The following is a 22,729-nucleotide window of genomic DNA, read 5'->3' on the forward strand; positions in this document are numbered from 1 at the left end:
CACTGAACTTCATGTCCTTCTCGGTCTGTACGAGAAGGGAGTGCAGTTCATGGGGAGTTTTCTTCAAATCATTCATATAGTAATTCGCTCTATATTGCGAAAAACCATCGTGGAGTGAGTGAAGCATGCGGTCGATCACAATGTTCTCGCTGATTTTACAATCAAAGGTCTCCAGCTTCTCGACATTCTCAATCATACTGAGAATGTGTGGGCTAACTGGTTGGCCCTTCTGGAGTCTCGCATCAAAGAAGCGAGTGGTATGCTCATAGGTCACGATTCTCGGTGCTTTCGAGAATTCCTTGGTGAGCGTGGTGAAAATCTTGTTTGCACCATGGGCTATGAAGCGTTTCTGCAAATTGGATTCCATTGCAAAAATGAGTACGTTTTTAATCGCTTTTTGCTTCCATACGAAATCATTAAACTTGGTGATTTCAGCAGCTCTAGCCGTGGGACTGGGTTTGCGGGAGGGGCTCTAATAGATATTTGAGCTTCCGTCGCGGCGGCAGCATTCCATTAATGCCGCCTCCCGTCTCCGAAGTTTGATCCATCATTCTTGATCGAGTAGACCGATTCATCCGATTCATGAAGATCCGAAGCCAGGACACACGGTCCAATGTGGCACTTGGCATTGGGTTATCGTAGAACCACCATTTGTTATTAGCAGTTTAAAAGTTCGTGATCTACACTGAAAAAGAAAGAAAAACAAAACGAAATAAGCAACTCATCGAGGTGATTTAAGTCTATTTAAAATTCATTTTAACGTGTAGACTCAATGCACTTGCATAATTGATCTCCCTCAAGAATTATACAAGTGATCCCAAGACTCAATTTCTGTAAATTGATAAGCCAACTGTTTAGCTAATTCTTCCGGAAGAACTCTTGGTCGATAGATTTCCGTAAATCCTATCTATAGTCCACCATAGTCACAGGATCGTACGAGTGACCATAGTGTTGAGATAAAATAGGTCAATCGGTTCCAACTTACCCGACGTAGAAGGGGTCATATTATGCCTACCGACGAAGAAGGGACTCATTGGACTTTGACCTATAAAGACTATTCTCAATTTTGTTTATATGAGGAAGATCCCATCAACTAAATTATAATTCATATTAAGTGAACGAATAACTAGCGTCTGCGTGAATGAATTAATTTGGGTGATGGCTTAAACAAAACGTGTGACATGAGAATGTCAAAGAAAACTAACTCGTGACCTCTATATGTGTCAGTTTTCATGCAATAATTAGGTGGTTTGGTTTTTAGGCGGAAAATGATGCATATTATCGTTATGAACATAAATAAAAAGAATGCAATACGTAAATAAAATCCTAGTGTGGCCTATCCTAGTAAAAAGAACATAATACAACTTTGGAATCCACCGTTGGACCCGAAAAGCTTGTCTTGATGTTCCATCTTTGTCCATGTAGCGGGAGTGAGCATCCGGTCTCCTTCTTTAGTCTTCTCAAAATTACAATTTAAAATTTACAAATATAAACCTATTTACATTCTAAATAAAAACTGTAATTAAAAGAAATAAAAGGAGATACGAGATCTCAAAATACAACCAAGACCGTGTTCCATCATTACGGTAACACGTTCTACTAAGGCCACACTAAGTTACAGCCGTTTGCAAAAATAAATAAATACGTAATAAAAAGCATTCAAAATAAATAAGAACGATAAATAAAATGCATCAACTAAATTAAATTTATTCATGACATAATTCCGTAATTATGTTAAATTTATCCAAACCACCAAAGATAATTAAAATTATATGACAAAACCGCTTTAGTCAAGTTAATTTTAATCCGAGATAATCCGTTACAATAAATCGTTTTAAAGTAACTTAATTTTACGTGGGTGAACCGTTTCACTATCAAGTGAGAGCATAAAAACCGTTTTATGCAATAAATTGGCCGAAAGGAAAAAAAAACAAAAAAATTTTTTTTTTTTTCTTCTGCACTGCTGTACGTGAACAGTACCAGAAATTTTTTTTTTTTTTTTTTTTTTTTTTTTTTAAAATAGGCAGAAATGCCGAGAGCCTCTAAAGGCAAAAAAAAATCAATCGGCTTAAAATCGAGAGCAACAAGAGATCAAAACAAAACGGTTTGATAAAACACAATTGTAATTTTAATCTAATCCGTATAGAAATCAAACTACAATTGTTACATCTTCAACATATTGCAATAATTATCGGTTAAAATTACAACATGTAAAGAATGATTGAAAACAAGAGATCGAACGATCAAACAAAATTGTGTGGCACGCAAATCAATGCAAAAACAAGAAAAACAGGCCGTGACATAAGGCCACACGGTTTTCAAAATTTTTCGAGACAAAAAATTTGTGCCACACTAAATTTTATGCAATCATTTTGATAGATCTTTAACATATTGCGATGAATATCGATTACAAAACAATATGCAAAGATCAAAATGAAAACAAAACAAAACCAACCATCACCGTGTATACAAGACACGGATCCCAAGGCACAAAACAAAAAAACGCAGCAATTAAAAAAAAATTGCCGGAAAAAAAAAATTGGCAGCCGAGACCTTTTTTGAACAAAAATTCATCGATTCAAAATCCGTTTGATGAAAATCACATAGAAAAATTTACGTGGCCTCGCTCTGATACCACTTGTAGGGTAATATCCGTATAAAACCCTCTCTTTATAGGATTATAACGCAAATTTTATACATGATTTATAGTCATAAACGAAAAACAATAATGAAACGATAAAGATTAGGATTAACCTTCGGTCCTAGTGCAAATTGGCAATGAGAGATCAAAGTAGATCTCCTCCTAAACGATGCACCCAAGATTGTCCGAGAAATGCCCTTGTGCTAGAAGGAATCCTCTAATTGCCTTGCAATATTGAGAGGATTGTTATTGTGAGTTTTGCTTAGATGAGAGATCTAGGTTTCAGAGAGAAATGATCTCCAAAACCCTAGTTTTTTACAAATGAATTTGCCTTCGGTTAACAAAAGAGAGAGAGCTCTCTTTTGTCTATGGTTCGGCCGTGAGCCCTTTTGGAGAGAGTGGGATTTCCACTTTCTCTTATTTTTAACTCATGGTACGACCCGAAATGTGCTAAATGTATATGACACGGTTTTGTTATAAACTGTCATCGGTTATCGGAAATTAAGGCATCAACTAATAATACGGGTTAGTTGTATTATTAATACATGTCCGACAAAACAGTATTGTATAATTATATTCAATATACATTTAATTAAATATAAAACGCTTATATTCAATTTTACGAATTAACTGCTTAATTCGCCTTAGCCATTATTATTTAATCCGTATTAAATAAAATATCTCAACATCACATTTTGACTAATTAATAGTCAAATAACTCAGACTAACTGGTTAGTCAAATTTGGCATCTACATGACTGTATTTTCATACCGTCACATTTCTCAAACGTATCCTATAGGTGTGACTTTTAGGGACCAGTTGATCACCGCCATCTGTATGACAATAACGTCAAACTTATCTAGCAAGCCAACCGTTATTGATAAACGTGGACCAACTGATTATGATACAAAAGTATACCCTTTGATCCTTTTAGAGATTTATAAGTCCTTGCACTAACTGTTAAGGACACCAGCCCCAACACCTCCTTAGTCTTAGAGTAGACTAAGATGTCATCGATAAACACCACCACAAACTTGTCCAAAAACTGTCTGAAGATTCTGTTCATCAAATCCATAAACACAACCGGTGCATTAGATAACCCAAACGGCATCACCACATACTCTTAATGGCCATACCTCGACGTGAAAGCTGTCTTTGGTATCTCCACCTCTCTAATCTTCACCTGATGGTATCCCGACCTCAAATCAATCTTAGAAAAGACTGATGCACCACTCAACTGATCAAACAGGTCATCTATCCTTGGCAAAGGATACTTGTTCTTCACCGTCACTCGGTTCAGCTCCCTGTAGTCTATGCACAACCTCAAACTCCCATCTTTCTTCTTCACGAAAAGATCTGGTGCTCCCCACGGCGATACACTAGGTCTAATGTATCCCTTCTCTATCAGATCATCTAACTGTTTCCTGAGCTCCTCCATCTCTTTAGGACCCATCCGGTACGGTGCCTTAGAGATTGGCCCCTTCCCCGGTTTCAACTCCACCGTAAAATCTATCTCCCTCTTCGGTGGCAACCCCGGAATCTCCTCTGGAAAAACATCTGCAAACTCTCCCACCACTGGTATCTGATCAACTGTCGGACTCTCTATCCGGTCATCTCTCACATGGCACAAGATCAAAGGGCATCCCTTCCTCAGATAAGACTTCAAGGTGACAGCTGCAATCAACTTAACTTTGGGGTTGACCAGAAACCCACGATAAGACACACTAACACCCTTAGGCCCTCTCAAAGACACTTTCTTTTGATGACAGTCTATCTTAGCTTTATACTTTCCTAACCAATCCATCCCGACTATCATCTCAAAACCGTCAAAAGGAAACTCTAGCAAGTCTACAGGTAGATCAACTTGCCCAACTATCATAGGTACATCCCTATACAACCTCCCACATGATACAGACTCACCCGAAGGTATAAAAACTTTCTCGCTTACAGACTCATATACCCTCAAACCCAACCGTTTAACATGACTCGAAGATACAAACGACTGAGACGCCCCCGAATCAAACAAAACAAAGGTATGAATACCGTTAACAAGAAAAGTACCAGTGATAACATGTGCATCCTCCTCAGCTGCTTTCTTGTCCATCATGAACAGACTTTCCATCGGTCTTGTCCACCTCCCCGGACAAGATTGGCTGATGTGGTCGGCTTAGCACCCGACCCCGATTGTTGTTGTTGTTCGTAGCTGGTTTCTGATAAGAATTACCGCCATTGCGGTTACCTCCACCCCGATAGCTCGACTTCCCGGTTAGACCATAACCCACCGGTCTCGTTGCTCGCATAACTCGTGCGGGTCCCCGAGAATAGCTCCCCGAGCCGATCCCGAAAAGCTCCGGGCATACTCGTGCACTCATGTCTCTTGTGGCCTACACCGCCAGCCCATAGCAGTCATCCCCCAACTACCACTACCACTCACACGGCCACGCCCAAAGGAAGCCCCAGCACTGAACCCTGACCCAGAACAAAACCCTTTAGCTTGATTGTGGTTGCCTTTCTTGTGACTAGATTGGCCTCTACCCTCACTCTCAGACTTTCTTTTCTCAACACCCACTCTCTCCTGAGCCATCTCCACTAACCTCTCAGCTCTCCCAGCTCTCTCATAAGCTTCCTTAACATCAGTAAGGACTCCTACAGGTAGCTTATCCATGATCTTAGAGGTCAACCCCCTCTCAAACCTCAGCGCCAGATTCTCCTCACTCAAACCCATATCCTCAGCATACCTAGACTTCTCATTGAACTGCTTGTAGTACTCAGCAACTGACATATCAGATGTCATCTTAAACCCATCAAACTCCTCTCTCAGCTTACTCCTCACATGTTCTGGTACAAACTCTTTCCTCATAGCCCTCCGAAACTCTTCCCAACGTATATCAGGTAAGCCCTGGTTCGCATACATCTCCCTAGCACTCACCTTCACCTTATCCCACCACTCACCATCTGCTTCCCTCAGGTAGAACGTAGCTTGCTCTACTCTCATCTCATCAGGACAATGAACCAGGTCTAGTATATTCTCCATCTCACGATGCCAGTTGTCAAGAAGGTTTGGTTCCCCGGTCCCCTTGTACTCTTTTGGGTTGAACCTCGCTATATAGAGGCTGATCTTAGAGTGATCAACCTCCTTATCCTTATCCTTTCCCACTTTCTTTAAGGCGTCAGTAAGAGCATCTTGATGCTCCAACATCTTAACGACATCATCTATGTTCATGGTCTCAGCTCTCGCATAGTAAGAATTTCTCTTGGGCGGCATCTTGAAACTATATAAGAAAGGGTAGACATAAACATACGTACTAAAACCTCAAAACACGAAAGCGGACTGCCCAGAACACACTCAATCGAGTGCCTAAACCTACTCGATCGAGTAAGAGGCTACTCGATCGAGTGCCCACCATACTCGATCGAGTGCCCCGACTCCAGACCCCAAACAGACCTTCTGATCTCTAACATACTCGACCGAGTAGCCAGGCTACTCGATAGAGTGACCCCCTACTCGATCGAGTGCCCGAGGTACTCGATCGAGTGCCCGAGGTACACGATTCTGGTTACAAAATCGTCAAATACCCACTCGATCGAATCAGACCCACTCGATCGAGTCATGCTAACTCGAATATGCTACCTGCATGCTATATCATATCCCAGCATAAAAAGCAACTTTATAAACACAACATTATATCATAGTTAAGCATACTATGCTACTCAACTCTTCATATGATTAACGAAACAACTATATCATGTTATCAAACGCCACATAGTAAACATCCAACATGCTTCTTATTCCAACAACAGTTCTATATGTCTCATCATTCTTTCATTCATATTCTCAACCTTCTACTCCAAACATCCAACAATTACAACATACTTCATCACATCCACACACAAGCGAACAAACAACACATACGACTTGACATATATTCCCCCCATGTGACCGGTTCAAAATTGTAGGGCGAGATCGCGACTTTAGGACGTCTCCCAAGCCTTTCATTAGCTCCTACAACCTTTACCCCGGGTTCATTTTAATTGACTACCTATATTCATTAGGTTCATTGGTTACAGGTTTCAGGATCGTCGCTCTGATACCATTTTGTAACACCCCCATACTCCAAGTGCCTTACCAGGACCACCCAGGTATAAGGATGCTACCATCTCGGTTACCCGAGGCAATGATAATCAAATAAACAATAGTGAAACAACATTTAAATAGAAATACTTTAGCGAAAGGTTACAATCTCAAAACCAAAACCAAAATACGAATACATGTTCCAAACCAACTGTCTAATCAGCTAACTGAAATGTTTATTAAACTACTAGCTACAGCGGAAGACTTCTATCATCGACCGTGGCACATCCCGCCTATCCCAAGAACTCGACTCATACCGCTCAATAATCGCTCACCATCCCCGAATGGATCACCACGATTTTAAAACATTAAACGGGGTCAAGTACTAATCACACAATTTATATAACCAACAAGAAGAAAAACAACACAAACTCAAACAGTCACACACAATCACCCACTCCAATCAATCTCCGTCACCGACTGTCCACTGGACCAGCCCTGCCAGTGGGGGACCGCAGCCGTACCCACCAAATCCCCGCTCATCATACCGAGCGATAACCCTGTCCCATTAATGTGCACATCCCCTTCCGTGGCGGGTTCCACGAAGGGCGAAACTAGGGCGTGAAGCCACTCCCGCAAGTGACTCCACTCAACCGAGAACGCATCTCGAGAACCAGAGACAAGCAATCACAATCAACAACCGTCACAACACAATTACGATATTATTCAACAATCACAACACATCAACAACTCATTATGGGACTAATACTGAGTAGGGAAACCCTACCTGGAAAGCACAACACAATCAGACGATCTCACAGCTGATATCAAAACGCTTCCTCTACGAATCCTCCTCCTAACATACAAACACATAATCACTACCAAGCATAAAATACCACAAAACCCCCAATTCCCAACATTAGGGTTTAACCAACTTTAAAGAAATACTATAAAAATGGTATATAGGTCTTACCCTCGACGCAAGGATCACAACGGTATAAAGAAAGGTAAAATCCGACCTTCCAAGCTCCGGGATTTGCCAACAATGCGATTAAAGCGAATGACGTAGTTTGATTTCTCTTTTCACAGTAATTAGGTTTTAAAAAGTGTTTAAGAACAATGACGGAAGTTATTATATACTTAATCGCATTATTAACAAAACCCGAGAAATCATCCCCCGTAAACCGGCTACTCGATCGAGTAGCTAAGGTACTCGATCGAGTGCCCCCTTACTCGATCGAGTATCCACGTTACTCGATCGAGTACCCAACAGGTCAGAAACTATTTTAATCTGCAACTCACCCTTACTCGACAGAGTAAGGCCTACTCGATAGAGTACCCAGAGACTCATAAATACGTAGTATTACACCTTGCATTGAGTGGGAGATAGTAATAGGACAAGAGAATTGGTGACGCACACTTGTCGAGGACAAGTGGGAGATTGTTGGAATAAGTGCCCTCCGACAATAATGCGATCACAACTGTCGATCATGATGATCACATGTTTAAATCTCATTTTAAGAATACATGTGGGATGTAATATTTTACTGTCAACTGGTCCACACATATCGGTAATGATTGGCTGACTAGAGTTTGACATTACTGTCATGCGACGGTGGTGATCAGTTGATCCCCTAAGGTCATACCTAAAGGATGATACTCTTAATTGAATATTTAATTAATCGTATGACGATACGAGTTAATTAAATTACTTAATTGACGGGCGATTTTGGAAGTAATATTTGCGTGTCTCATTGTAATTTGATTAAATAAGATACGGTCTAAGTGATCGAATTGTTTTATTACTTAGATAAAATTATTGTTTACGAAATAATTAAAATAGAATGAATAATTATTATAAATACAAGTTGTTGTAGTTTATAATTATATGACCCATTTTGGTACAAGTAATTATGAATTACTAATTATTTTTGTATGTGACATATTTAATTATATGATGATTTTTAATATGTTAAAAATACATTATAATGTAACATGTCAAGTAACATGTCACATATGTCACAATTGACAAATGACAAAAATAAAATGGACCACCATGTTATATGAGTGACCGAAATTAGAGGGGTTTTAGGTTTGTTTTGTTTGAATTATTTTATTCTACAAACACAATCATAACCCTAGGGTATAGGCATGCAAGGCTAAACATTTTGAGAATTGTGTTGATTATTTTTAAGTGGAAAGCATGATCATTAAACCTAATATATAGCCATGCACACCTAGTGGCTTTTGTGAAGAGCATCTTGGTCATGCATTGGCCCTTGCCACCCCCCATACCCGGTTTTTGAAGGAGAAAAGGCCAATGGTTTTTCCTCTTAATTATTCACAACTTTACAATATATTTCTAGTGTAAGAAATATAATTAACTCTCCACATCTTATGTAAAATTAGAGAGAAAAATTCTCCAAAATCCTTCCTCTCTATACCGAAATAATAGAGATCAAAACAATAGTTTTTGGGTCATTTTAGTAAGATTATAATTATTCTAGATCAAATAATAATAGTCTTTTAAGGGTCATCTTGGGTATATGCTTTAAGGAGGGATTCTATCTTTGAATCCTTGTTCTTCCATTTGTAAGGAAAGCTCAATAACAAGTGAGAAGGAGAATTCACTTGTGCCCTAAATCCGAAACTACTATTGTAAGAATGACGATTTCTTCTCTTGTCTATTTTAGTTTGCATGCATAAGATCTAGTTTTAATTTTATGACTAAATTAAAGTGTAACATATATGAATATGTTGAATTAATGAGATTAATAATTTCTAACAAGTATTCAAGAGCCACAAAGAATGTTATGTCGCAAGAAACTGGTCTTTCTTGGCTACATGAGAAGTTTTGTGTAAAATGTTGTTTCTTCAGAACCTAGGAGGTTAAAGTCATCACTTGTTGAAGATGATGAATTAGTGTTACTTTTAGAAAGTAAATAGCTTGTAACTTACAAAGAAATTATTTGATTCAAGTTGATTACTTCTGGAAAGTAATGAACATATGACTTACATGAGAGTGTTTAAGTCACAACACAATACAAGGCTTAGAGCCATGAAAATCCGAAATAAATTCCAAGTGAATTGTTAGATATCAAAGCTTGATTGGTAGCAAAGGGTTTTGCACTAGTTGAAATGCTTAAGTCTATTTGGATCTTCTTAGGGATTGTGTTTCATTATGAGATATATAGCGAGTGAATCTAAAACCCACTTCTTCAATTAGAAGGAATGTATTCAATACATGTCTTGAGTTTTGTAGATTCTTGCAATCCTAAGATAATGTGAAACTTAAGAGAGGGTCTTGAGTAGGACATCAATGAGTTGGAATCAATGATTTGATCATGGTATAAAAATTTTCCCTATAAGCCGAGAAGTTGTGTTTATACATGAAGTTTAGTGGGAGTTACGGAAATTTTAGTAGTCTTATATGTGGATGACATATTGATCATTGCGAATGATTTAAGACTTGGAGTAATATAATACATCTTTAATATCCAGATTTATGTAGATAAATCTACATGATATTAGCATCAAATAAGAAGTCTTATGTTGATAAGATTCATGATTAGTTCAATCGAGTTGAACATATTTGATTGATTCCATTTGCTTCCGCTGCCGGATCAATTAAATGAGTAATGATGTACAACACTTCATATACTTTGAGTATGATGAATTGTTTCAAAATCGAATTTAAGTAATAGTTACCAAGTAGCCATATAGATTATTCTTAAGTGCTTGAGGAAGCATTAAGGATGGAAAGTTAAGTGTTTTTGATGCAATTAACAAATTTGTGTAAGGGTGTTACACGAATGACAATTGAGATTGCGAAAGGTTTCAGACAAAACCATATTCAAAACACGTGAATATGGTTAAGGTACCATTATGGCTATGTTATTTAAGAAATAGATTTTCTAGAATCGTTCTAGGCAATAAAGAACAATGAGAAATATTTACAACGGAAATTGAGTACACTTGCAATCATGGGATGTGCAAGAGGGATGAGTCCCGCACACTGTGAAAACAGTGGGAGCTATTTTAAGGCAAGAAAGCCTATGTCTAGATTGAATGTAGACACGTACTCAGAAAGTTTTGTAATGCAAGGTATGCATTACGAAAGGAAAACGAGTATGTAGCAAGGTTGAGCAAGGAGTTGCTAAAACCTACTTAGCAAGGCCTAATCATAGGCTAAACATGATGAGTCATGTCATTTCGATTGGATTGAGATGAACAACTACATACAAGATCAAATTAGATTATAGAATATGAAATAATAATCAGGCATTGACTATGATACTGTCGTTTCGTACCAAAAATAAAATACCTAGATTACTGCTAACAGAAGTCAGCGGCAAGTAGGGTCGATCTCCACAGGGAGGCGGTGTACTATCTATTTGTCTATTTATCTGTCTAATGTCACGATGGGGGTTGAATTGATTTTAACTAAACTACTAAGGCTAAAGGCAAGAGGAAAAGGATAAAGGGAATTAACAATAAGAGAAAGGAAGTATGCTAGGAGTCGGTCCACCGTGGCAGCAATCAGATCTTATACTATCATGAATACTAAGGCGATTAGACTATTGATAAGAAGAGCTATGGTCGTCACCTTTCGGTCCTTAAACCGCCCTAGAGCGTAAAAGTGACTTAACTTTCGCCCTCACTGCAATACCCTATTGTAATTAAGCAAGCCTTCCCTTCCAATCTTTCGATCTAGGTCGGGGTTAACTAGATTTATGGTCTCCTGCATGCATTCATTCGACCGGATAACAATTAAATTGCCTAATACAATTCTTATCGCAGGGCTAATCTATTTAATACAATTAAAGCATCGCTACCACGGCTTCCCTAATCCTAACATACCAGGGGGATTTAGCTAGACATGGAATAAATAAGTACAATAAATAAATAGGGAGAGGGAATAATAAACATTAAATAAAAAGAGAGAAAAGAGAGAAGAAATACTGAAATTAAGGATCCGGAAATAAGAACAGAGTAACAGTAATCAGCAATGTAGCAAAAGTGTGAGAGAGTTTACATCGACATACTGACTCCCTATTTATAAGAAAATAGGGCTTATTAAACCTAATGACGGAATTAAACCTAAAAAGCCCAGCCCGAAGCAAAAATCCACTCGATCGACTAACTAAAGCACTCGATCGAGTGATATTCCTTGGCATTCCTTTCGATCGAGAACAATTCCTCTCGATCGAGGACTTCTTTCTCTTAAATCACTCGATCAAGAATAGGTAGCTCTCGATCGAGCAAATTGGCTCTCGATCGAATAGAAGTAGTTCTCGATCGAGCACTTCTCGCCGCGTAATTCCGCTTCGCGACTGAACTTCAAACGGCTGCCATTTCTTCGTTACTTGGACAAATAAGGCGTGGTTGGTGGCGTTGGAAAGCTAAGAGGATAAGCTTTCACCTCAAACTGGAATCACCTTAATAACTGTTGTAGAACTCGAGATATGGCTCTTACAATCAGGAACTAGCAAATTGAAGCACTCTCTTGGCTCGCCTAACTTCCTTACTCCAATGCGCATCTCAAAATAGCACTTTCCAAGCTCCGAATTATCTCTTCCTCCAAATGCATGCTAAACGGACGGTAAATAGCTTGATTTCACTACTTTCGGATCCATACCTGCAAATAAGACATAATAACCCAAAGTAGCATATTCGGGGCATTTCGTAGCAATAAACCACGATAAAGGCATAGAAATACGTGCATAAAATAGGCTAAAAAGACTATATAAAATGCACGTATCAAATCTCCCAAACCAAACCTTTACTCGTCCCCGAGTAAACTAAAATGCAACTAAAGGAACGGAAAAAGAGAACTCAGAGCTAGCTACAAATGCCCACTTAAGCCGATTTAATACAAGCAAACTAACACTTATAGCAAAACAGTCAAATGCAAACGAGTTATAGGATGTTTATAAATAAAAAGTCAATCGTCGACCTTGCAAGACCTTTAATAATGGACTCTCACGGGTCACTCTTTCTCTCATGAAGCAAAGGGCAAGCATATATATGTAAGAGAGGAAGAAAAATAGTCGCTCACCTAGACTACGACCTACATAGCATGCATGCAACTAATATGATAGACAATTCTAGCTACCAAACGTACATTCCAACCAAACGAGGTCCTGTCACAGCCGAGGGCTTACAAAAATATGGTAAAGTGAGGCAATGGGTAAGAAAAGGCAAAACATTTATGGGAATGTGGAGGTATAGGTGATCAAGCTAGTACCTAAACGAGAACCATATGAAAGCATCCATTTCCAACTCAATTATGGAATAAGCACATGCCCTTCACTTGGCATCAAACTCACCAAACCGAACCAAACATACTCCTCATATGAAATAAGATAGAACATAGGAGTAGAAACCGTCAACCAAACAACATCTTTTTTTCTTTTCTTTTCTTTCTATTTCTTTCGGTTTCTTCTTTTTCATTCCCTTTTTTTTTCATTTTTCTTTTTTTTTCTTTTTCGATTCTTTTTCTTTCTTTTCACGTTTTTTTTTTCTTTTCATCATCCTCCCTTTCTTCATAGATTACCAACTCCGATTCAATAGAATATGCGCCAATATTTGATACAATGAAATATATACCGCAAAACAACAATCTAAACTAGCTTGACAAGGCAGGCTAAATTTGGATGTAGCTAAAGGGTCAACTGGCAAATTTGGCTAATGTGGAGTTAAATGGGTAAAAACGAAAGAAAGGGAAATTGTAAGCACCTCCCTGCATGTGACACCAACCACTAACCCGAATGTATGACGGCAAAAAGCAATTGAATTTCATATACGTGCAAATTAATGATACATGCTATGCAAGGAGTGTACTACTCACAATCCTACATGAAACCGGTCATAAATGACACCAGTTTATAAGGCTCTAATCCTTAGAATTTATAAGTAGGTTGCCAAAATTTCAGGTCAAGTCTATTCGTTCAGCTAAATTAAACATTAACTCGTAGATTATGCAAAAGACAAAGCTAAAAGATAACAGTTTAATGCAAGGCTTAAGCAAAAAGACAGTTGCAGTGCAATTTCATCATTGAAATCTACCGTTCCGACTCGATCTATATGCTAAATTAAACGTGAAATTTTTTAAATTTTTAACAATTTTCTGATTTTTATTGAATTTTTGAATTTTAGCGAAAATAAACAACAGTGCAAGCATAAAATTAAACGTGATAACTGAAATGCAGTAAAAACAAGATACAGACACAGATATGGATGCATAACCTCCCCAAACCAAACCGTACAATGCCCCCATTGTACCAAAACATGGAAAGGAAATGCAAACTAAAGGAGAAAGAGAGTAAAAGCGGAAAACTTACAAGATAGCGCGAATAAGGGGACCTCCCCAAACCGACCATGAAATGGGAGGTTGCTAAAGGTCCGGAAAACCGTCTCAGGAAGCTAATCCAAGTCAACAACACTCGATATCCGTCCAACAGTGGTCGATCGAGTGAGTGGGCATCCAAGAACAACTCGATCGAAAAGAAACTAGGTCGATCGAGTGCCTTCTTACTTTGCAGGTACTCGATCGAGTAGATATTAGCTCGATAGAGAGGATTTGGCAGCACAAGTGCTCGATCGAGTACAAAAAGTACTCGATCGAGTACTTCTCATCGTATCTCCTGCAAAAACGCAATAAGAACAGCCCGCAAACTAACAAGACAAACATACTGAGATAGTTTATGGTATAAAACCATTTATTACAACTTAAGGTAAATAAAAAAAGCAAAATAAAATCTCCGGGTTGCCTCCCGGGTAGCGCTAGCTTCAGTCAGGTCCCAGCTCGACCTCCTTTTTCTTCGAGCCTCTCTGGTTAAATACAATCAAAACAGCTCAAAGCGCGCAGCAACCTGTCAAATAGCTGCGCATGTGCTACACAACAGCATAAGTAGCACCAAAGTGGAATACAGAAATAGGAAATGAAATTATGTAAGCATTTAAGTCTAACAAATTTCCTATGTGAGCTCCTAAATTTATCCACAAAATAAAGGAGCGCGGGAGCAATTGTCAATATATGGGGGTCCCGATTCAGATTAACAGTTTTGAGATGATAAGGACGGTGAAAATTCTTTAAATTAATCGACCATATGAGAGGAGGTATAACTTTAAAAGAAACAGCGCGAGTCAAACGAGGCAAAATACTATTAGAACAAACAATAATAAAATTATCGTTTACTACCTCAGATCGGTCGCTCTCAATGACGGAATCATAGGTAAAAGAGCTTATTACCTCTTCCGTGCTAGGAGCAATTGCCGTCTCAATCGCTTCTTCATCAACCTCCTCGGTGGAATCCATCCCGTAAATCGCAGCTTCAAGTGTATCCGACTCGACTTTTACGTGAATAGGGAGGTTTACCGTAACCTTCATCATCGTCGGACTCGTCATCCAAATCAAACCAAAATGACGAACCAAAGCTCCCAATGGCCATTTCAGTCGATCGAGCAGAATAATCACTCGATCGACCAACTTCCTCCCGCATCTCACTCGATCGAGTAACAACATCACTCGATCGAGAACTATCCTCCCGCATGTCACTCGATCGAGAAGGGATATTACTCGATCGAGGATCTGTCTTCTCGGAAATTCACTCGATCGACCATTATAAGTCACTCGATCGAGTGATTCTTCCTGCATAGAGCTGAAATCTTCACGTGGGGCAGTGAAATACGAAAGGAACTCGTCGTCCGAGTCATAGAAGTCATCCTCATCATTGGGCAACACGGTTTCCTCGGGAGAAAAACCGCTCAAAGAAGGTAAACCTCTTCTTCTTGCATCTCGGCTAACCGAGCTATTTGTGACTCCAGTTCGGGGATTCGAGCGTCCATATACCTATCACTCTCTTGCATTTGTGATACAAGCATTCTCATTAAATATGTCGACTCGCGACCTCTTCTCTCTCCATCTCATTTTTGCTAATTGAGCAACTGCAGACTCGAGCTCATCAAATCGCGAGACATATTCTTGCACTTGGAATGCCAGTGCCTCCATCAAGGATTTCAGCTCCGCAATGTCTTCTTCTTGTATATCAGGGGAATCTTGTTGCGGTGGCCATTGATAGGGCGGATGTGGCGGCACAACTACAGCTGCATTGTGCTCAGCAGAACCACATCTCTCGAGAGATCACCATTTGTTCCATATAATGGGACATCGGTGATGGGTCAAAGGTACTCAAGCCTTCCCTTTGACTGTCTTTCACCTAGAACTGTCTAGGTAGTACCTGTAAGGCCTATCAAAACAGCACTAAACAAAAGATTAAAACGGCCTCAAGGGAAAAATCCCCTGAGGCTAAAAACAGGTAAAATTAAACAAATAAATAAATAGATTGCCTCCCCGGCAACGGCGCCAAAATTTGATACTGTCGTTTCGTACCAAAAATAAAATACCTAGATTACTGCTAACAGAAGTCAGCGGCAAGTAGGGTCGATCTCCACAGGGAGGCGGTGTACTATCTATTTGTCTATTTATCTGTCTAATGTCACGATGGGGGTTGAATTGATTTTAACTAAACTACTAAGGCTAAAGGCAAGAGGAAAAGGATAAAGGGAATTAACAATAAGAGAAAGGAAGTATGCTAGGAGTCGGTCCACCGTGGCAGCAATCAGATCTTATATTATCATGAATACTAAGGCGATTAGACTATTGATAAGAAGAGCTATGGTCGTCACCTTTCGGTCCTTAAACCGCCCTAGAGCGTAAAAAACGACTTAACTTTCGCCCTCACCGCAATACCCTATTGTAATTAAGCAAGCCTTCCCTTCCAATCTTTCGATCTAGGTCGGGGTTAACTAGATTTATGGTCTCCTGCATGCATTCATTCGACAGGATAACAATTAAATTGCCTAATACAATTCCTATCGCAGGCTAATCTATTTAATACAATTAAAGCATCGCTACCACGGCTTCCCTAATCCTAACATACCAGGGGGATTTAGCTAGACATGGAATAAATAAGTACAATAAATAAATAGGGAGAGGGAATAATAAACATTAAATAAAAAGAGAGAAAAGAGAGAAGAAATCGAAATTAAGGATCCGGAAATAAGAACAGAGTAACAGTAATCAGCAATGTAGCAAAAGTGTGAGAGAGTTTACATCGACATACTGACTCCCTATTTATAAGAAAATAGGGCTTATTAAACCTAATGACGGAATTAAACCTAAAAAGCCCAGCCCGAAGCAAAAATCCACTCGATCGACTAACTAAAGCACTCGATCGAGTGATATTCCTTGGCATTCCTTTCGATCGAGAACAATTCCTCTCGATCGAGGACTTCTTTCTCTTAAATCACTCGATCAAGAATAGGTAGCTCTCGATCGAGCAAATTGGCTCTCGGTCGAATAGAAGTAGTTCTCGATCGAGCACTTCTCGCACGTAATTCGCTTCGCAGACTGAACTTCAAACGGCTGCCATTTATTCGTTACTTGGACAAATAAGGCGTGGTTGGTGGCGTTGGAAAGCTAAGAGGATAAGCTTTCACCTCCAACTGGAATTACCTTAGTAACTGTTGTAGAACTAGAGATATGGCTCTTACAAGCAGGAACTAGCAAATTGAAGCACTCTCTTGGCTCGCCTAACTTCCTTACTCCAATGCGCATCTCAAAATAGCACTTTCCAAGCTCCGAATTATCTCTTCCTCCAAATGCATGCTAAACGGACGGTAAATAGCTTGATTTCACTACTTTCGGATCCATACCTGCAAATAAGACATAATAACCCAAAGTAGCATATTCGGGGCATTTCGTAGCAATAAACCACGATAAAGGCATAGAAATACGTGCATAAAATAGGCTAAAAAGACTATATAAAATGCACGTATCAGACTATTCATATGTGATAATCGCATTTGTTGTTCGAGTTTTACTTTAAAACTCTCTTATTACTTTGTTACATCCAAACGGGTTGTAGAGACAATATTGAACCCCGTTAAAGTGAACCTGGATTGACATAGTATTCGCCCATAGTCACTTGTATGAGGTGACGTCTCGAAGTGACTAGAGTGTGATGCGATTGATGGCAAGTTCAAGTGCCATAGAGTCATGTGAGATGACTAGTCGATCACATAGGCAGACTGTTAGGAACACTTTGTCGGGCCTTATGACCGCTTATAGAGTTCTGGCAAATTTATATAGCCTGGTCGTGGCGAGAGCTACTATAGTATTCTAATGAGTCGATTCTTTTGACTAAAGACTGTTCGCCTAAGGTGGCACAGTTTCAGATTAACTTTGATTTATGTTACTACGGCCTTCGTAAATGGGGTCAAATGGGCATATTTTGGGTTATGATGGATGTGGCTAGTCGAAGGGAATAGTGCGATAGGAATTGTCCACCCCCTTGTCAGGGTTAAAACAATATCTCAGGGCCACTCGAGGAGAAATAAACTGGAAATGCGTGGCCACGCTCGGAAGGTATCTATGGTAGATAACTCCGGTCAATCAGTTATTCTCCAGATCGAGGAAACCACTCTCGATATGATCACTTGCAAGTACGACCTGAAAGACACCTTGCATTGAGTGGGAGATAGTAATAGGACAAGAGAATTGGTGACGCACACTTGTCGAGGACAAGTGGGATATTGTTGGAATATGTGTCCTTCGACAATAATGCGATCACAACGGTCGATCATGATGATCACATGTTTAAATCTCATTTTAAGAATACATGTGGGATGTAATATTTTACAGTCAACTGGTCCACACATATCGGTAATGATTGGCTGAGTAGAGTTTGACATTACTGTCGTGCGACGGTGGTGATCAGTTGATCCCCTTAGGTCATACCTATAGGGAAATACTCTTAATTGATTATTTAATTAATCGTATGCCGATACGAGTTAATTAAATTACTTAAAATTGACGGATGATTTGTGACTAAGATTAAGGTATCTTATTATAATTTGATTAAATTGGATACGGTCTAAGTAATCGAATTGTTTTATTACTTAGATAAAATTATTGTTTACGAAACAATTGAAATTGAAATTGAGTGAATAATTTATTATAAAAACAAGACGTTGTAATTTATAATTTGATAAACCGTTTTGGTACAAGTAATGACGAATTACTAGTCGATATTGTATATGACATATTTTATGAGTATGTTGATTTTTAATATGTTAAAAATACATTACAATTTCACATGTCAAGTAACATGTCACATATGTTACAATTGACAAATGACAAAATAAAATGGACCTCCCATTTTATGTCACATGTGCCGAAATTATGGAGGGAGTATAAGGTTTAAATTGTGTTAATTGTTTTAAGTGGAAAACACAATGATAAAAGCTAACTAGTAGCCATGCAACCCTATAGCTTTTGAGAAGAGCAACTTTTGCATGCATTAGGCTTAAAATACCCCCCCCCCCCTCCAACCGGTTTTCAAGAGTGATGCTAAGAGGTTTTTCCTCTACAATAATTCACCACTTCAACTAATTTTTCTTGAGTAAGAAAATTAACTCTCTACTATTTGTGAAAATCCTAGAGAAATAAAAACTCACTAATCTCTTCTCTCTCAACCGAAAACAAGAGAGAACAAGTAAATATTTTGTGTCAAAATTTTAAGTAAGACTAATCCTAATACTAGATCATATTATTTTTAGTCTTTAAGGGTATTCCTTTGGTATATGCTTTTGGGAGGGATTCTATTTTGGATCCTTTGTTCATCCATTATAAGGAAGCTCAAGAACAAGTAAGAAGGAGATCTTACTTGTGCCCTTTAATCCGAAACATCATAGTAAGAAGTGACGATTTCTTCTCTACTCTTGTTTTAGTTTGCATGCATAAGATCTAGAATTTATTTTATGACTAAATAAATTTGAACATATATGAATATGTAAATTAATGAGATTAAATGAATTCCAACACTTCCTCAACTCAGGTATTCTTCCTCCTGCTTGGAACAACACTCATGTTGTTCTCATTCCGAAGGTTGAACTACCTGAGATGATTTCTCAGTTCCGACCTATCAGTCTATGTAATGTCATCTACAGAGCTGCTTCTAAATGTATTGCTCTTAGGCTCAGGAAGGTAATTGATGGCATCATTGGACAAAATCAAAATGCTTTTGTTCCCGGACGCTTAATCAGTGATTGGGGTTTTCTTGGACACGAGATTTTGACTTATATTAATCAACGGAAAAGGGGTACCCTCTGTTATGGGGCTATTAAGCTGGATATGAATAAAGCTTTTGATAGAGTTTCCTGGCCCTTCTTATTCAAAGTTCTCAAACTTTTTGGTTTTCCAAAGGTTTTTAGAAAGCTAATCAAAACTTGTGTGAGAACTGTTTCTTTGCAAATTCTTATTACTGTTACTCCTTCCAGCCGTATCTTTCCTCAATGTGGGTTGCGTCAAGGTGATCCTATTTCGCCTTACCTCTTTATTTTGTGCATGGAGATCTTGTCGCTTCTGATTTTCAAAGCTGAATCAAATGGTGAAATTGAAGGCATTAAACTCTCTAGGCAAAGCCCTGCTATTTCTCATTTGTTATATGCAGATGATTCGCTATTGTGCCTTCGTCTTACAACCTCTGCCTGTGAGTCCTTGCGAAGAATGCTGAATGATTTCAGCTTTATCTCGGGTCAAATGATTAATCATCAGAAATCATATATCAAATTCAGCCCCAATACTCCGACGGATTTTAAGGAGCATATTCTTGACATTTTACATGTGCAATCAAAATCTAATTTCGGACTTTATCTGGGCATCCCAATTGATCTGGGTAGAAGAAAATTGCCGTCTTTTCAGTTTCTATTGGACAAGCTCTCAAATAAGATCCTTTCATGGAGGCCAGCAAATTTTTCACAAGCAGCTAAGTTAATACTTATTAACTCAATTCTCATGGCATCCATTGCTTATGTCGCCTCCGTTATTCCGTTACCTCAGCAGATCACTTCTAAAATAAATTACCTAATTGATATTTTCTGGTGGAAAAAACCTCATAATACAAATGCTCAGCACTGGTTACCTTTTGATCAATTACAACAACCAAAGACGAATGGTGGGCTTGGCCTGAAGAATGCAACGATTGCTAGTCAAGCACTGCTGGCCAAAAATTTATGGCGCCCTCACCATCAGCCGTCTTTGCTTTTTTCCAAAGTTATTCGATCCAAATACAAGAATGATTTTCCTTTACCCTCTAGCAAATCAAAATATTCTGCTGCGTCTTTTGCCTGGAAAGGCGTTGTCAAGACCTCTTTTTTACTTGGCGATGGAATTGCCTGGAAATTTGGAAATGGAAAATCGATCGATCTTAAATCCGACGCTTGGATTCTTGGTAATAAGCCTATTTTTAAGTCTCTGATGCAACCTCAATCGGTTACTTTTGATGATCTTCTGCTAGACTCGACTCATTGGAACAAGAATGTTATTTTTCAGCTCTTTAATAAAATTTCTGCAAAAAGTATATGTACATTGGAAATCCCTCACCAACCTATGGATGATTATATATATTGGAAGTACACGGAAGACGGAAGATACTCAGCTCGTTCTGGTTACTCCTTCCTTCTGAAAAAAAGTTCCTTGTCTTCTTCCTTTGTTGCAAGCCATAGTTCCGACTTCCAATGTGATTTAATTTGGAATCTGCCATGTCAACCTCACATTAAGATTTTCCTTTGGAAAATGGCCCATCAAATTATACCTACTTCGGATGTGTTAATTAGAAGGGGTTTGGTAATTAACCCTGTTTGTTGTTTCTGCCGCACGAATTTTGAATCTATGAGCCATCTTTTCCGAGATTGTGAAGTCATCAAACGAGTTTGGTTTGCTAGTCACCTTGGAGTTCGAACGGATTCTACCTCTAATGTACCTTTTCATTCGTGGTTCCAAAATATCTTCAGGTATTTATCTCATACTGATGCGGATGATTCTTGCGCACAGATACACTTTACCCTTCTACTTTTGGCTATTTGGAATCACAGGAATAATGTAATTTTTAAAGCTTCCCTTGTCAACCCTGTTGCTATTATACATGACGCTGATCAGCTTCACGCACAGCAGCATGCTTTCAGTTCCAGGCTCCCGGAGAATGTAATTATACCTTCTAAACAGCCAGCGTCCTGCCCCTCTTTCTCAGTTTTACAGCACTCTTACCACTGCTTCGATATTGCCGCTGCTTTCAACAAATATATGTCATCTTGTTCCTTTCAAATTCACTACAACAATCTTGTTCTTCACGATTGTACTGACTGTTTATGCAACTCTCATCTTCAAGCTACCATCATAGCTCTACTGGAGGCTATGTCTTATGCCTCCTCTCGTAGACTTCAAACGGTGCTGTTCAAAATCAGCAACGACAAACTTCTACAGTTGCTTTACAAAAGTGACATGCCTATAGTCCCGATAGCTGTTTCTAATAGTTTTAGTCATGTTAAGCTTTCTTAAATTGTAATGAAACCTGGTTTGTTAGCGGTTTCTTGTAAGTCTTCTTGTTTATATTTATAAAAAGTAAGTACACCTTTGTCTAAAAAAATAAGCCTTTTATCTACTCACTCCAAAAACCACCAATCAACCACTACACACAACCGCCGCCACCACCACCCAACGATGTCCAGCACGACCATATATGGCTCCCTAAGAACCGCCGCACCACCCCAACCCCATGAACCTGCACGCCACAACTATCTCCTCCCTGCCGCCGCGTCCCTCAGTCCCTTCCCCTTCCTCTTCCTGTCGCCTCCCTGAGACGGGCCGAAATCAAGGTTATGAGGCGAATGGTCTGAATCAAAGCCTTCGCACGACTGCACCACACCAAAACGCCGGCAACCACACCAACATTATACCCTAAACGCCAACAATAACATGCATCCCCGCCGTATCGTCGTCTCTCTCCCTCGCCTTCTGACGACGCCGGCCACCACACGACGCCTTCCGCCGCCGCCGCCACCACAAGCCGCCTTCCGACGTCCGAACTCTTCCCTTTTCCCTTCCACCCCAGCAGCCTTCCCGTGTTCCTAATTTCATCAACACAAATTTATAAACCTTAATTCATTAACCT

The 22,729-nt window shown here is 39.2% G+C and overlaps 1 protein-coding gene across 1 annotated transcript; it reads left to right on the forward strand.

Annotated features, from left to right (window-relative positions):
• The first annotated feature begins 19,578 nt into the window (after positions 1 to 19,578).
• LOC141613725 (uncharacterized) lies at positions 19,579 to 22,116 on the forward strand. The gene has a single exon (XM_074432469.1). The coding sequence runs from the start codon at positions 19,579 to 19,581 to the stop codon at positions 22,114 to 22,116; it is 2,538 nt and encodes an 845-aa protein (XP_074288570.1).
• Positions 22,117 to 22,729: the final 613 nt, after the last annotated feature.

This window comes from Silene latifolia, chromosome 11 (genome assembly GCF_048544455.1).
Source record: "Silene latifolia isolate original U9 population chromosome 11, ASM4854445v1, whole genome shotgun sequence".
NCBI classification, from domain to species: Eukaryota; Viridiplantae; Streptophyta; class Magnoliopsida; order Caryophyllales; family Caryophyllaceae; genus Silene; species Silene latifolia.

Coding starts and splice junctions, on each gene's coding strand:
- LOC141613725 (XM_074432469.1), top strand. CDS start 19,579: ATGAGATTAAATGAATTCCAACACTTCCTCAACTCAGGTATTCTTCCT.